General features: G+C 48.1%; 1 protein-coding gene across 8 annotated transcripts in view; it reads left to right on the forward strand.

Annotated features, from left to right (window-relative positions):
* MIER1 (MIER1 transcriptional regulator) overlaps positions 1 to 17,831 on the forward strand; it is a 90,544-nt gene that overhangs the window by 54,353 nt on the left and 18,360 nt on the right. For all 8 annotated transcript variants that reach the window (XM_073544729.1, XM_073544730.1, XM_073544732.1 and 5 more), the window contains one exon: positions 62 to 213. In XM_073544729.1, the coding sequence (XP_073400830.1) occupies positions 62 to 213 (152 nt within the window). The remainder of the gene's footprint in view (positions 1 to 61; positions 214 to 17,831) is intronic.

A 17,831-nucleotide genomic window follows, 5' to 3' on the forward strand; every position in this document is an offset into this window, starting at 1 on the left:
TGTTCGTCTTATTTTGTGTTATTAATTTTGCAGACTTTCATCTTGTTTCTTATTATTGCAGTATATGAAAATGACGACCAATTACTGTGGAATCCAGAATATGTAGTGGAGGAAAGAGTGATTGATTTTTTAAATGAAGCCTCAAGGAGGACCGGGGAGGAGAAGGGCGTGGATGCCATTCCTGAAGGAGCACATATTAAGGACAATGAACAGGTTTTTATCATTTTGTTCCTTTCACTTTTTATGTGGATTTGTTCAATATGCATCATCTTTCCTCCATCTCGCGTATCTTCCCTACCCGATCTATCTATTATGGTAAATGGCATCACGCTCTCTCCTGCACCTGAAGTCCGCTGCCTCGGAGTAACTCTCGACTCTGCCCTGTCCTTCAAACCACACGTCCAATCTCTTGCTACCTCCTGTCGCCTCCAACTCAAAAATATTTTCAGAATCCGTCCCGTCCTCAATCTACTAAAACTCTTGTACATGCCCTCATCTCCCACCTTGACTACTGCAACACTCTCCTCTGTGGCCTCCCTGCTAACTCTTTTGCACCACTCCAGTCTGCCCTCAATTCTGCTGCCCGACTAATCCACCTCTCTCCTCGCTACTCCCCTGTCTCCCCCCCCCCCCCCCCCCCCCCTCCTCTGCAAATCCCTCCATTGGCTTCCAATTCCCCAACGAATCTTGTTCAAACTACTAATACTGACCTACAAAGCCATCCACAACCTTTCCCCTCCCTATATCTCTGAACTAATCTCCCAATATCTTCCCTCACGTAATCTTCGATCCTCCTACTCTCCTCCACACTTGTTCGTTCCTCACACAACCGCCTCCAAGATTTCTCCCGAATATCCCCTATCCTCTGGAATGCCATGCCTCAACACGTCCGATTATCCACCACCCTCGGATCCTTCAAACGGAACCTGAAAACCCATCTTTTCAGGAAAGCTTACAGCCTGCAATAACCATTCTGCTGCCTCACCACCGCCTGAGCTGCTGCACCCCCGACCTTCTGTCTCTTCCCCACTATCCCGTAGAATGTAAGTCCGCAAGGACAGGGTCCTCTCCCCTCTGTATCAGTCCGTCATTGTAAATTTGTTTACTGTTAAAGATATCTATAACTTTGTATGTAACGATATCTATAACTTTGCATGTAACCCCCCTTCTCATGTACAGCACCATGGAATTTATGACGCTATATAAATAAATAATAATAATATGCTGATACATTTTGTAATATACTATGGTTGTCCAGGCTCACTGGAAAACATGTAAACACCTTGTAAAAGTTTTTATAATTTCTCATCGCCACCATGCCAACCATGCAGAAAAAAATACTCATAAGTACCGTATATATGCTGTATACAATACCAGTCAAAAGTTTGGACACACCTGAGCATGTAATGTATTTTTTTTTGTTCTTATTGGAATGTGTGCACATTTTAGATTCACAAAAACAAAAAAGGAAGCGCTCAGTAGCGCCATAGCATGCAAATATGAAAAATGGATTGCATTGGAAATATGAAGAATTGAGAAAGCTTAGCGCATAAAATGGCCAATTTATGTGTACCTGAAAGCCACGTTAAGGCGTTTCTCGTTTTCCAGGACCCTAACCTAATGCCAATCCTCACTTAGGTTCTCATACAGATGAAGACTTTAGTCTATGTAAATCCTCTCCATTCATATGTACCGTATATAAGCTGTATACAAAACCAGCCAAAAGTTTGGACACATCTGAGCATGTATTGTTTCTCTCTCACCCATGACAGCACCACGGAGAGAGGGGGTCCGCCCATCAAGGACAGGAACCTACAGATAAAAAGGCGGCACCTCTCCTCCGCCCCAGTTGGGTTCCTGTCCTTGACGGGTGACCCGTGGAACCAGCAGCAGCAGCTTACCTTTGAAGAGGAGTCCAGGGCCGTCCCGTCCGTAATACTGGCAGCGGGGAGGCCCCTGTCGCGGCGGGGTCAGTTCCTGAAGCCGCCACCGCTGTAGCTGAGGGGCTTCACAGGGTGAGCGGGGGGAGAGGACCGAGCCGCCGCTCCGGAAAGGAGGCCGGGGCTGGAGGATGCCGGTACACGCGGGGGCAGCGCCGCGGTACAGAGGTGTACCAATATGGCGCAGCCCCGGAAATGGAGTGAACGACTTCCGGGTCCCCGCGGTCGGCGCACTCCCCGGGCACAAAGCAGGGCAGGCTGGGAGAGGAAGTGACGTCATGGCCGGGAAATTCAAAAGGAGAACGCTGGAGCTACTCCTTGCTGGAAGCGTCCTGTAAGTATGGAGGACAGCGACCAGCACGAGGAGCAGCCAATGCTGCAGCCTAAGCAGCAGCACAGGCAACACCACCATCACCGGCAAAAAGAGAAGGACAGGCGCGAGGGCCGGTCCAGTAGACACTCCACGCAGCGGAGCAAGTCACCTTCCGTGGATCAACCCGTGAGGGATCTGAATCCACCTCCCGAACCGGTACCTGCAACCGCGCATAATGGGGTAAGTGATCTACGTGAATGTTCCCCATTGTAATAGAATTCTTTCCCTTATTAGGGAAAGAAGAAAGAGAAAAAACAAAGAACAGGGAATGCCCCACCTGTAGCAGACCACTACCAGCTTCTTGGGATAAAAAGATCTGCGACTCCTGCATACAGGAAGTTCTTTGTGATGAAACCCCGGATTACGCCTCGGATCTAAGAGCGGTAATCTGTTCGGAGTTTGAGTGCCTTTTCATCCCTAAAACACAAGGGCAAACCAAAAAGAAGGGATGTAGTAGTAGGCTCCCAGTCAGAAGTCTCGACGTCAGGGGAAGTAACCTCACAGACTTCGGACACCGACTCATCATCCTCAGATGAAGAAACGAGGCCGTCACTGTTTTCCCCTAGATGAGGTAGACACGTTTGTAAGGGCAGTAAGGTCTACCATGGGGGTTGCAGACCCTCGGCCTGATAGATCAGTCGAGGACATAATGTTCGGGGGACTAGGCCAAAAGAAACGCAGAGTGTTTCCGCTAAACGAGAATGTACAGGGCCTGATAAAAAAAAAGAATGGGAAAGACCGGATAGGAAGAACTCCACGGTCCCTTCCCTTAAGAGAAAATATCCATTTGACTAGGAGTCATCCACGTCTTGGGACAGAGCCCCGAAACTAGACGTGGTGGCCAAGGCCTCAAAAAAAAAAATTGCACTCCCCTTTGAGGATATGGGTACTCTAAAAGACCCCTTAGATAAAAAAGCTGATACTTTCCTTAAGGGCACTTGGGAATCAGCTGGGGGAAATCTTAGGCCAGCGATAGCGGCAACATGTACCTCCAGAGCCCTCATGGTGTGGGTGGATCAATTTAGAGAAGCAGCCAACTCATCAGCTGATTCAATAAGGATGTCATCTAAAGCAGCAGCCCTGTCAAACGCAGCCCGGAGAACGCTGTGGCTCAAATGTTGGCCAGGGGACTTACAAAGATGAAGCTATGCTCCATCCCCTGTGAAGGGAAATTCCTATTCGGAGAGACGCTGGATGACATCCTCCAAAAGGCAGGGGATAGAAAGAAGGGATTCCCAAACCTGGGTCCTACAAGCTTTAAAAGGTCCTTTCGAAATAAAAAGTTTTTTCAAAGGAGACCCCCGAGAGAACAGAAATGGGACGACAGAAGGAGGGACAGGGGGTCCTTCTTCGGTAACTCGTCCCGAGACAAAAAACCCTCCAAGTGACTGTTTGCCCAGGGTGGGAGTGAGGCTAAGCTTTTTTCTCCCAGCCTGGAGGAAAATATCGAACAACCCCTGCTTATTAAATCTGATAGGATCAGTACTAAGGATAGACTTTCTCTTGCTCCCACCTCAAATATATGTGGTGACTCCACTAAGGTCGTCAATAAAAGAACAAAAAACTCTCGAAAAAGAGGTCCTAAGCAAGAGTCCTCCAGGAGGTTCCCCCGCAGGAGAGAGGCAGAGAGTTCTACTACCCTCTTTTTCTAGTGACCAAACCGGACGGTACCTTCCGGACAATTATAAATCTAAACAGGCTAAACGATTGACTCCATTTTGAATTTTTGGTTTTTGACAATCAAGTCAACCACCAAAATTCTCTTCCCACATTGCTTCATGACAGTATTAGACCTCAGTGATGCGTACTATCACGTCCCCATCCACAAAGACTCCCGAAAATACCTCAGACTGGCGGTCTCCATAGGAGGCGAAATAAGGGAGTTTCAGTACAGGGCCCTGCCATTTAGGATTTCTGTAGCCCCGCAAATTTTCACGAAACTAGTAGCAGAAATGATGGCTCACCAAAGAGAACAAGATATTCTAATAATCCCATATTTGGATGACTTTTTAATAGCGAGCAACTCGGCCCAAAGATGCAAGGAACAGAGGGACAGAGTGATGGATACTTTACAAAACCTTGGCTGGCTTCTAAACCTAAAAAAATCGAGATTGGAGCCCAGCAAAGTTCAGGAGTTTCTAGGACTAACACTGGACTCAAACACCCAAGAGTGTTACCTTCCAGACCACAAAAAAGAGAGGTTTGCTCAGATGGTAGCAAGAGCGTTTCAGAACCCTTCCATACTAAACAAAATGGGGCGCACTAACTGTGCCAATAACAAGTATATAGGTAAAGGTTTTAGGTGCAGCAACAGTGGAATAACTATCATGAAAAAAGGGAGAAAAAAGCACCACTGCAAAAAGCGCACACTAAACCAATTAGAAAAGAAATGTTTTATTGATGCAGCCGACTGTGACCGTAGAAATGCGTTGTGGGTATTGGAGGAAGAATTAAAGCTGAGTGTTTTTTTTTTTTTGTTTTTTTTTAACCCTTTCTCTGGTTTCTGCCTCTCCTTTAGCGCTCCTATAGACCGCTTTTATTTTTGTTGTTGCTTCACATTGAAGTTTCCTCTCTGAGGATCAGCGGCAGGAGCAACTTGGAGGGCAGTTGCTTGTGGGAGAACCTGCAATTGCTGGGCGGTGCTCGGAAGCTCCGGGATCCTTGGTGTTCACTTACGGCTGGGATCGGTCTCAACTTCACATCCGGAAGCCGGTGAGAGATGGACTGACCAGGAGCCAGGAGAGCGGAGGTTGCTGACAGCCACGTACAGTGCCCTTCTGGGTTGTGAGGACATGCTCCCCAACTACCATTCACGTTCACACCATGGTTGTGCAAGGGTGGCACAACCCTGGAAGGTGAGCACCCTGTCGATTCAGTTAGGGAATTAATTTAAACACAGGTACACTCATTGCGCCTCTCTTTGCATTTTATTTTTCAAATGGGTGACTGTGGCCTACATAAATCATCAGGGGGAACCAGGTCCCGAACACTAATGAACACATCCTCTGAAATATTCACCCTAGCCGAGGAAAACCTACTACCCATCTCTGCATTACACATACGTGGAACAGAAAACCAGAGAGCAGACTTTGAGTCTCACCCAGTTACACCATTGGGAATGGGTTCTAAAACAGTCCATTTTTCGGCAGATTGTAAAAATGTGGGGAACCCCCGACATGGATCTGTTTGCCGACCACAAAAACAAAAAAGTGGAAGCATTCTGTTCCCTAAACCCCAGGGGAAATCCCAGAACCCTGGATGCGTTTATGCTTCCGTGGACACAGGGCCTAATGTATGCCTTTCTGCCGCCCATTCTCATCCTGGCAGTCATAAGGAAAGTCAGAGAAGACAGGGCAAGAATGATACTAATAGCCCCCTTTTGGCCAAAAAGAACCTGGTTCTCCTGGTTGAGAATACCGTCAATAACCGACCCTTGGGTTCTACCAGATCTCCCGGACCTTCTGTTCCAAGGTCCCGTGTTACACCCTCGAGCAGTGAACCTCCATTTAACAGCATGGAATTTGAAAGGGCACTGCTGAGGGGGGAGGGGGTTCTCAGAAAACCTGGTTTCCACGCTACAAAAGAGTAGGAAACCGATCACAACCAGAGCCTATGGGAGAACTTGGAGGAAATTTGTCTAGCTCGGGGGCAAGAGTGCAGGATGGAGTCCAGATTGACAAAATTCTCGAATTCCTGCAAAAGGGGTTAGAAAAGGGGCTGGCGACTAATACATTGAAGGTACAGATAGCGGCCCTAGGTGCCATGTATTACCAGGATGTGTCAGGCAACCCCTGGGTAGCACGGTTTATTAGGGCCGCAGCCAGGTCTAGACCAATAATCACCCAGAAATTACCGTCATGGGATCTAAACCTAGTGTTGTCTGCACTAACGGCCCCCATTCGAGCCCATCCAGTCAGCACCCCTAAAAACCCTATCATTAAGACTGTACTTCTAGTGGCCCTAACATCCGCTCGCAGAGTGAGCGATATTCAGGCTCTCTCAGCAATACCACCGTTCACTAAAATCCTAGACGATAGTCATATTGAAACTTGACCCGGCATATCTACCTAAGGTAGCGTCACACTTCCATAGGTCCCAAGAAGTAGTCCTTCCTTCTGCCCAAATCCTCGAATAGGGGAGAGGAGAGATTTCACACCCTAGATTTGAGGAGGTGCCTAGTTCAGTACTTAGAGGCCACCAAGGGATGTAGAAAGGAAGGGTCTCTTTGTGTGTTTCCAGGGACCTCGGAAGGGACTCAAGGCATCCAAGAGTACCCTAGCAAGGTGGATAAGGGATGCGATTGCCCTGGCGTATTCATCCAGTGGGAATACCATCCCGGAGGGTTTAAAAGCTCACTCTACAAGGGCAATGGCGACCTCATGGGCAGAAAGATCAGAGGTATCGATAGAACAGATCTGTAAGGCGGCCACCTGGTCAACACCTTGCGCCTTTTTCAGACACTATCGTTTAGATCTGGCCTCTACGTCTGATCTGACCTTCGGGAGAAGGGTCCTTCAGGCGGTGGTCCCTCCCTAAGCTACCAATCTCTGAAATTCTCTCTGTGGTGCTGTCATGGGTGAGAGAGAATAGCTTAGTTACTCACCGATAACGGTGTTTCTCGGAACCCATGACTGCACCCGCTTATCCCCCCCTTCACGTGTGCGATGAGCACGGTTTAATGTGTGTAGAGTGTTTTCGTTAGACACGGTACTTCTCCATAATATGCAATATTATAATGTTATGTATATACTTTTGTTGTTAACTAACCGGGAGACCCTCTGATGCTCTGTAACCAACTGGGGGCGAAGGAGAGGTGCCACCTTTTTAGCTGTAGGTTCCTGTCCTTGATGGCCGGACCCCCTCTCTCCGTGGTGCTGTCATGGGTTCCGAGAAACACCGTTATCGGTGGGTAACTAAGCTATTTTTATTTTTGTTCTTATTGGAGTGTGTGCATATTGTAGATTCAGACTGAAGGCAACAAACCACAAAGGGACTGATATGAAATCAGAAAGTAAATAAACATGTGAAACACAACAGAATATCTTTGTTAATTAGATTCCTCACATTACTCCCCCTTCTACTTTGATGACAGATTTACATGTATCCAAACTTGTAACTGGTTATGTATGTATGTAGAGTACTGTGCAAAAGGTTTGGGCAGTTGTGGAAAAAATCACAGCAAATTTTGATTATTTTTTTTAAGTGTTAATAGTTTATTTTTTATCAATTAATAAAATGTAAAGTTAACAAAAAAGAAATGTAAATCCCATCAGTGTTTAGTTTTACCAATGCTGAGATCAGGGCTCTGAGTCCGTATTGTCACTTCCAGGACTCTGCATTCTTTATGAAATTTGCTGGATGTTATGGGCTGTTTTCCTGCTGCAGAATAAATTTGGAGCAGATCAGATGCCTCCTGATGGTATTAATTTATGTGTAAATATCTGCCTAGATTTCTAAACATTGAGGAGACCATTAATCCTGACCAGTAGATGGGTGTAGCTGGTTCCTCTGTTTTCTGCCAGTTCTGAATTGATGGCACTGCTGGACATCTTTTGATTTTGATAGGAAGTAACATATGTACTTCATCTGCTGCACTATGTTTCCATGGCCAACCACTAGGTCTATGGTCCCCAACATTGCCCATTTCTTGGTGTTCCCAATACTGATAAATCCAGGCACAAACTTATCCAACATGTAATACCATGAGGAAGCGTCTGATCGGCTCCAAATTTATTCTGCAGCCGGACAACAACCCCAAACATCCGGACAACAACCCCAAACATCCAGCCAATGTCGTTAAGAGCGAGGAGTCCTGGAGGTGATGAGTTGGCCCCAGAGAGCCCTGATATCACATCATCCAGTCTGTCTGGGATCACATTAAGGCTATGTGCCCAGGTATGCAGAAATTTCCTGAGAAAAACCGGACTCCTTCCCAGGAAATCCGCATTTTTTTTTTTTTCGCATTTTTTTTTTTTTTTTTTTTAGTTTCAACGATTTTATTGAAAACATGAATATCTTTTAACATGAAAGACATTGATATCAAAGCACAAGGGTCCCCTCGCAGGGGGACATATGTGAGAGGATAAATGGAAAAATATACAATATCCTTATTATAATAGTCTTAACTTTACAAAACTATAGAATAAGTCTTAACACAACTAAAGCTGGAGTCACACATAGCGACTTACCAGTAATCCCGACAACGATATCAACGTGTCAGGATTGCTGGTAAGTCGCTATGTGATCGCTGGTGAGCTGTCAGACAGCTTCACCAGCGATCAGCACAGCGATGCCGAGCGTCCGGCATCGCTGTGTTCGTTAGCGCTGATGCCATATCCCTGTAAAAAAATAGAATTAAAATAAAAAAAATATTGTTATTCTCACCTTCCGACGTCCCGCGCAGCCATCCTGCCTCTCTCCACGCTCCGGTCCCAGTAATCCTTTGCGAGAATAACCGCGAGATGTCACGGTCTCGCGGCAGCGCAACGTCTCGCAGTCATTCGTGCAAAGGATCACTGGGACCGGGAGCGTGGAGAGAGGCAGGATGGCTGCGCGGGACGTCGGAAGGTGAGAATAACAATATTTTTTATTTTTTTTATTATTTTTTACAGCTGATCGCTGGTCTCCCGCCTGTCACACACAGCGATGCGTGCTGGCCAGCGGAAGACCAGCAACGAAAAATATGTCCAGAGGTTTCTTGCAGCGATACCGGCAGGGGGGCCGGTCGCTGATCGCTGTCACACACAGCGATCTCGCTGGTGAGATCGCTGTTGTGACTCAGCAGCGATCTTGCTAGCGAGATTGCTATGTGTGACTCCCGCTTAAGTTAGGGTTAATGGGGAAGGGGGAAAGAGGGGGGATGGACAATGAGTGCTGTTATTAAGAAATGAGTTGATGCGAAATAGTGGAACATTTGTTTCATGTCCTATGTTCAACAGTGATGATATTTATAACATGGATAGGGATATCATTCTAGGTAGATCATCATTGTTTTGCGCCTGGATCCAAGGTTCCCATATACCTCTGAAAACATCAAGAGTCAGATCTAATGGCTTCTATTTTTTCATACAGCATCATTAGGTCAACTCGTTTTTTCACCTGTAATATTGACAATGTATTAGTTTTCCATTTACTGGCTATGTGGTTTCTAGTTGCCATAGTAATAAAATCAATAAGTCTTCACATTTTGTTATTGGCATGGATTGGTCTGTCCCCTAGAAGTAACACTGTCAGTGTTAGTAGTTTTGATTAATTTTATGACGCCTTTCCAGAGAGACTTCACTATCGGGCATGTCCACCATATGTGGAGTGTGTCTCCGTCATCAGCGCAACCCATGAAACAATTGCCAGATATCGTATGGTAAACGCTGTGTAGGAAACTGGGAACATAATGTATTCTGTGAAACAATTTAAGGGACGTTTCAGTGAGTGACACTTGATTATTTCCTTTTACTATATTTTCATAGCATTTGTACCACCTTTGAGGCGTAAGGGAGATTTGTAAATCTTCCTCCCATTGTTCCATAACCTTCATTTTCAAGCACTCCCTAGGTTGTAGGAACATAGAGTAAAGATGGGATATAAGACCATTTCCCAATGGGTCATAGACATTTTAGTTCATAAGATGTGGGTTTAAAGTCCGCTGAGTTTGCAGTTAATTTTTGTAAAAAATTGAAAATTTGTTCTAACCTAAAAAAATTCAGACCTTGGTAGTTGATGTTTTGTGAGGAAGTCTTGTTTTGGCATTAGTTTAAAGTGAGTAGATAAATTTTGCTGCCTAATTAATTTATTTTGTTTCCACCATGTGTGATTCCTTGACGCTACCCCTGTCGGAAACATGGGGATTGTTGAACAATTTTAAAAGTGGAGATGGTTGAGACTGCAATGCGAATTGAAATCTATTGGTTCTCCATACACACAGTGTATGAGAGGTGTATGGCGAGTGTATATCCAAATCTTTTGGTAAAGGTCCCGTGGCCCAAATCAGACTTTCCAAGGAGTAAGGAGCTATGTGAGCGTTTTATATTTGTGGCCAGATAGGTGCCTGCTGTTCAGCGTTCACCGCTGCCAATTGAGCAATCTGGGCCGCCTTATAGTAGAGAACAAAATTCGGTAGTGAGAGTCCTCCTTGTCTTTTGTGTCTAAACAAGGTATTCTGAGATATACGGGGTTTTTTATTGTTCCAAATAGAGCGCAGAATGTGTGAGTTTATTATTTTAAATGTCAGATGAGGTATCGGAATAAATATAGAAATTGAGGCAATGTAACCGTTTTTACCGAGTGGATACTTCCCGAAAAAAGAAAGGGATGGGGGAAGACCATTTTGAAAGAGTTTGCAGTAATTTATGAAGGAGAGGGGCATAGTTATATTTAAATAGTGGATTTGGACGTTGTAATTTTAATTCCTAAATAAGTGTTATGTTGCTTTGCGTGTCGGAAATGAAAATTACTTAGTATGGAAGCTTGGACCGCAGGTGAAATATTCAGGAACATAATCTATGATTTATCCATATTAACCTTAAGTCCAGAGACCTCCTCAAAATGATTGTTTTTATAACATTAGGTAGCGATATGTGAGGATTCTTTAAAGTTAATAGGAGGTCGTCGGCAAAAAGACTGACCTTGTATTCATGTTTACCCACATTTTGGCCCACTATGTCGGGGTGTAGGCGGATCTTTTGAGCCAGTGGTTCCATCACCATAGCGAATAGGGCAGGGGACAGAGGGCACCCTGCCTGGTTCTCCTGCTAATAATTATTGGTTCGGGGGTGGTCGAAGGTAACTTCCAGTAAGCCACCGGGTTATTATAGAAGAGCTTAAGTGAGTCAATTAATTGTTGCGAAATCCCCATTTTATACAGTATATGGAACATATATGGCCAGATGACAGTGTCAAAAGCCTTTTCTATATCTAAAGCCAACAGGACCAAGGGAGATTTTTGTTTATTGGCGGTATAAATAAGATTTAGATTCCTGCGAATATTATCCGGGGCCTGTCTTGTTGGGATAAATCCGACCTGATCTTTGTGAATGAGGCTAGGTAAATATTTATTGATCCTATTGGCTATTATGGACAAGAATATCTTAAGATCTAGATTTAGTAGAGAAATCGGTCTGTAGTTCTTGGTAAGTAAAGGATCCTTCTGTTGCTTTGGAATAACTGCAATGTGTGCAGTATACAATTCTGGTGGCATTGGCTGACCTGTTACAGTATGCTTGGATATATTTAGTCAGTATTGTCGAAAAATTTTATAATATAGTGCCGTTAGCCCATCAGGGCCTGGGGCCTTCCCAATTTTTAGATGTTTGATAGTAGAGGCAATTTCCTCCTCAGGGATAGGAGAGTGTAGTGTTGTAGCGTAAGTCGGGATTAAAGAGACAGAAAGTCATTTAGTTTGGGCAAAGAGAAATCCGTATTATCAGTGTACAGCTTTTGATAATTTTGGAATGTTTTGTAAATCCTGTTTGGGTTAAAAGTAGTTTGGGACTGCTCGTCTCTTATAGAGAAGACAGAGTTTAATCTCTGTTTGCTTTAATTTTCTTGCAAGCATTCGATCCATTTTGTTGGAAAACCGATAAAATGTCGCTTGTGTCCACCGTATTGCTCTTTCTCTATCGCTTCATTGGGGGACACAGAGACCATGGGTGTATGCTGCTGCCACTAGGAGGCTGACACTATGCACAAAAAAAGGTTAGCTCCTCCTCCGCAGTGTACACCCCACCGACCGGCAGGAAATTCCTCAGTTTAGCTTAGTGTGAGTAGGAGGTGGACACGGGTCTTTCATTAGACCCCCTATCTACCTCGATGTGCGTCGTTCCTTTTCAGGTTTCCAGAGGGATACAGTGTGAATGGTCAGAACTGTACTCCCACAAGAGACTGAGTACGGCGTGTACTGCCACCCCGTATCCTCATAGTTCTCCGTAGCAGGGCCAGAGCTTCGCACGGATGCGTGCCAGCAATCCAGAGGGTCCTCGCGCCCCCCCCCCCCCGCCTTCCACCCACTCGCCTACCTGAGCCTGTCGGTTGGATGAGGTGCTGATACCACAAAAGATGCAGACAGCGTGGGATATATTGGGTACCTTTATTACAAACGGATCACAGGGTGAGTGTGCAGTCCAAGTCGCGGCCCCCCCCCTGGAGGTTTCAGGATTCTTCGAAGCGGTCGCCGAGGAAGTGCTGTAGGATCTCTGCTCCGCCCGCGCCTCCCGGCGGCCGACGTATTTGCTCCAGGGCCCGGCTGTTGCGCGGGCCTTGTTCTACACTCCCCCCCCCCCCCCCCCCCCCACTTCCTTCTTTCTTCAGTGTTCGGCAGGGGTAGCGCAGGAATCCGGCGGCGATAAGTAGGGAGGTGGCCACGGCGACGCTGCGGGACCTCCGCGCTGACAGGCGGCCGCCGCCATTAATTTAGTCCCCGGCTTCATTTCAGGCCTTCTCTGACGTCGCAGCCACGCCCCCCGCTCTTTCTCATAGGCGAATTTCTCTCCCGCCCGTTCTAGGACCGCCCACCGCCTCTCAGAGCCTGCGGTGGGCAGCGGGCGGTACCTTCTTTTGCTCGGCGGCTAGCTCCGCCCATCTTCTTGGTTTGAAGGCGCACGTTTCTCTCAGGCTGCCGCCATTTTCTCAGCCTGTCAGCTGGACACGGAGGGATTCTACGCTCTCCTCTGCTGGTGCCCTGCATCTTCAGACGAGCAGTGTATCAGCACTTTTGGGGACACAGGATCGTGAGTAACTCTGCAACTGCAGACTGACACTCTCCTCTGCCTTCTGTCCCCCAACCTTCCGGCATTTCTTCATTATGTCTAATTCTAAGCCTGACCGTACCCGTCAGCCGGCTCCCGCTTGCACTTTAGTCAAGTTCTTTGCATATTCCTCTTGCAATCGCAAACTTCCCTCAGGTCAGTCCACTCCCCTCTGCCTAGACTGCAGCAATCCCATTCAACCCGATGCAGCACAGGAGCCATCTATTGTTCCACGTGAGAGTGAACCCCCCCCCCCCCCCATTCCTGGCTGGGCTTCTTCTCTATCACAATCAGTGGCGGACCTAACCAGGGTGTCTCAGTCCCTAGTGGCCGTTCTTGATAAATTGCCCCTGGACACTTCTACAGGGCCCAGCAGGTCTCAAGAGGTCCCATCTGAGCCAGCCAGCAGGGGCCGCAAAAGACCCAGACAGGATCTCCGGCCGGAATCCTCTCCTCGCCCCATCTCACCTCAGTCCTTCCCAGCAATCGCCTTCCTGTGCCTCCTCACCTGAGTCAGGCGAAGCGTTCTCGGAAGCGTCATCTGAAGAGATTTTAGAGCTGGATTCGGACCATGACGCGAACATGAAGGTTACGGTACAGAACTTCATTGCTGCGATTAACCACACCTTCGAAATCACAGACTCCCCTGCGAAATCCTCAGATCAGGAGGTTTCGTTCAGACGGGCAGAAACACCTTCCAGAGTCTTCGCCTCCCACTCTGAGTTTGGCAAGATCCTTACCAGGGAGAGAGAAAATCCGACCAGACGCTTTCAAAGAGGGAAGCGCCTCGGCGTGCTCTATCCATTTTCAAAAGAGCTCACAGACAACTGGTCGGCTTCCCCCTCTGTAGACGCTCCCGTGTCCAGACTATCTAACAACACGGTCCTCCCGATTTCAGGTGTGGCGTTGCTAAAGGATTCTAATGACAGAATTATAGAATCCTTGGCAAAGTCAGCATTCAAAGCAGCTGCGCTAAGCCCAGCCTTCGCTTCATCTTGGGTAGCAAAGGCCATAGCTACTTGGGCAGAGGATCTCCGCAAGGGCATCCTAGATAAAGCCCAACCGGAGCATTTGGCCGAACTGGCTAACCAGATCTCCCATGCAGGGGATTATCTGCTCTCTGCCTCCTTGGATGCCGCGTCTTGCGCGGCTCAGGCGTCAAGCAACGTGGTGACTATCCGACATACAATTTGGCTCAAGGCTTGGCAGGCTGATTTGTCTTCAAAAAAGTCCCTTACCAATCTGCCTTTTCAGTGAGCGCGTCTCTTCGGATCCCAGCTGGACCAGATTATTAAGGACTCCACTGGAGGCACAAGTTCCCTCCTCCCTCAGTCCAAGCCTCGCAGACCTCCGCTAAGACGTCAGTTTCGGCCCTTTCGGACTTTCCGCAGCTTCAATACGGCAGACAACTTCTCTAACCAACAGAGAGCGCAGGCACGCCAGGATAGAAAAAAGGTGTCTTTCAGACCCACTCCCTCCTGGCGATCTCACTCCTCCCAGGGCAGACCCTCCAGGTCCAGATCTGGACAGTCCACATCAGCATGACTATCAACGAACTCCCGAGGGTCCTTTCCAATTGGGAGTTCGACTCCTTTTCTTCAGAGACGTCTGGCTTGCCTCAGTAGAGGACGCTTGGGTCAGGGAAGTTGTATCAGGATACAAGATAGAGTTCGTTTCTCGTCCCCGGGATCGTTTCTTCGAGTCCCGACCTCCAAAAGATCCTGCCTTAGTTCCGGGGTTCTTTGCGTCCATCGCCTCTCTCCTCAGTTCCGGAGTGATTGTGCCCGTTCCCGAATCAGAACGTTTCACAGGGTTTTATTCAAACCTGTTTGTGGTGCCGAAAAAGGCGGTACAGTTCGCCCCATCTTGGACCTCAAGTTACTCAACAAGAGAGTCCGACTGCGTCATTTCCGAATGGAGTCTCTTCGGTCGGTAATCGCTTCCATGGAGACACAGGAGTTCATGTGTTCAATAGACATTTAAGATGCCTATCTACATGTTCCCATATTCTACGGGCATCAGAAATTCCTCCGTTTCGCGATTCGCCAGGAACATTACCAGTTCGTTGCACTGCCATTCGGTCTCGCCACCGCACCCAGAGTATTTACAAAGATCATGGCGGCGTTGATGGCCTTGTTGAGAATCAGAGGTCTCGTTCTTTGTCCGTACCTCGACGACATTCTGATCAAAGCTCCATCCTTTCATCAAGCTCGCCAAAGTCTTACCATCGTCCTCGACACCCTGTCCAATTTCGGGTGGCTCCTCAACAAAAAGTCCTGCCTTGTTCCGACACAACGTCTGGTGTTTCTGGGTCTATTGTTCGACACTCGTCGATCAAGGGTTTTTCTCCCACAAGAGAAGATTGGCTCCCTGCAGCGGGATGTACGATCGCTGCAGATCATACGACTTCCATCTCTCCGGACAACTAAGAAAGTCCTGGGAAAGATGTTGGTGACAGAGGCGATTCCCTTTGCCCAATTTCACTCCAGACCTCTCCAACACACCATCCTGTCTCGGTGGAACAGGTCTGTTCTTTCCCTGGATCGCCCATTTAGTCTTTCATACCGGGTCAAGTAGTCCCTCAATTGGTGGCTGACGTCTCCTCTCATATCCCTAGGACGGTCATTCCTTCCCTTTCACTGGCAGATTGTGACAACGGATGCCAGCCTCCTCGGCTGGGGGGGCAGTGTTCCGCAATCACACTGTTCAGGATCGATGATCGACTCAGGAGTCAGCCCTGCCAATCAACATCCTCGAGATACGAGCGATTTATCTGTCTCTCGTTCACTGGGAGAGACTTCTCAGGGGCCTGCCTATCCGGATTCAGACAGACAATGCCACAGCGGTGGCATATGTCAACCGCCAGGGGGGGACACGGAGTGTCTCAGCCCTGGCAGAAGTGTCCAAGATTCTTCATTGGGCAGAGGTTTCAGTCCCGGCAATATCCGCGGTACACATTCCCGGCGTGGACAACTGGGCCGCCGATTTTCTCAGCCGCGAGGGTCTTGCTGCAGGAGAGTGGTCCCTACATCCGGAGGTATTTCTTCAGCTTTGCCGTCATTGGGGAACCCCGGACGTAGATCTCCTAGCTTCTCGCCTCAACAGGAAAGTCCCACAGTTTGTATCCAGGGCTTGAGATCCTCTCGCAGTGGGCGCCGACGCTCTGGCCATTCCTTGGTCGCAGTTTGAGCTCCCCTACCTGTTCCCTCCCCTGCCTCTTCTGTCCAGGCTGTTGAAGAAAATCAAGGCGGAAGGAATTCCAGTCATCCTCATCGCCCCAAATTGGCCCAGAAGGTCTTGGTTCACGGACATCGTCAACCTTCTCGCGGATGCCCCCTGGAAGCTTCCAGACAGGGCAGATCTGCTGTCTCAAGGTCCGATTTGCCACCCCAATTCTCGGCCGCTCAATTTAACGGCGTGGCTGTTGAGACCGAGGTTTTGAAATGATCAGGCTTTTCGGATCGAGTTATTCATACCATGATCCGGGCCAGAAAGCCATCGTCTACCAAAATTTATTACCGTACTTCGAAGGCCTTTTTCACTTGGTGCGAGGCCAACGACATTCCGCCCATGCTTTTTCCGCTCCCTTCTGTCCTTGCATTTCTTCAGGCAGGGCTTGATGCAGGCCTTGCCCTCAGCTCTTTAAAAGGTCAGGTTTTCGGCGCTGTCCCATTTTATTTCAGAAGACGTTGGCCTCCCGTCCTCAGGTCAAAACCTTCCTACAAGGAGTGGCTCATACGGCTCCTCCGTACCGAGCGCCCGTAGATCCTTGGGATCTTAATCTGGTTCTCGAGGTTCTGCAAGGTCCTCCCTTTGAACCTCCCAGGGAAGTTTCCCTATCTCTCCTTTCATGGAAAGTAGCCTTCCTAGTAGCCATCACCTCCATCCGGCGCGTGTCGGAATTGGCGGCCCTCTCTTGCCGCTCTCCTTTCTTGGTACTCCACCAGGACAAGGTAGTTCTGCGGCCTCTGCCCTCTATCCTTCCTAAAGTAGTGTCCACTTTCCACCTGAATGAGGATATTGTTCTCCCTTCCTTTTGTCCGGGTCCAACTCACCCTCGGGAGCGCTCCTTGAACAAGCTGGACTTGGTCAGGGCGATGAAGGTCTACCTGGCTAGGACGACTCCTTTGCGGAAGACAGACTCTCTCTTCATCATTCCAGATGGGGCGAGGAAAGGTCAGCCGGCCTACAAAGCTACTATTGCTCGCTGGATCAGATCGGCAATTTTGGAGGCCTACCGGGTCAAACATCGATTGGCCCCTCTGGGAATTAGAGCTCACTCTACCCGGGCAGTGGGTGCCTCCTGGGCGGTGCACCACAGAGCTTCCGCGCTGCAGCTTTGCAAAGCTGCAACCTGGTCATCGGTTCACACGTTTGTGAAATTCTACAAAGTCCACACCTACGCTTCGGCGGATGCCAGCCTAGGTAGAAGGATCCTGCAGGCAGCGGTGGTGAGTCCGCTGGCATGATGGAAATTTGTTCTCCCTCCCCAGGGACTGCTTTGGGACGTCCCATGGTCTCTGTGTCCCCCAATGAAGCGATAGAGAAAACAGGATTTTTGGGTTGCTTACCGTAAAATCTGTTTCTCGGAGCCTTCATTGGGGGACACAGCACCCTCCCATGTTCTACAACTCCTGTTCTTATGTTTGTTGGTTATTTACAGTTGAGTTGTCTGTTCTGTTTTTCAATCTATTCTGTTACTTCTCCTACTGCTTTCTCACTAACTGAGGAATTTCCTGCCGGTCGGTGGGGTGTACACTGCGGAGGAGGAGCTAACCT

This window comes from Dendrobates tinctorius, unplaced genomic scaffold (assembly GCF_039654945.1).
Source record: "Dendrobates tinctorius isolate UK_male_01 unplaced genomic scaffold, ASM3965494v1 ptg000138l, whole genome shotgun sequence".
In the NCBI taxonomy this organism is placed as follows: domain Eukaryota; kingdom Metazoa; phylum Chordata; class Amphibia; order Anura; family Dendrobatidae; genus Dendrobates; species Dendrobates tinctorius.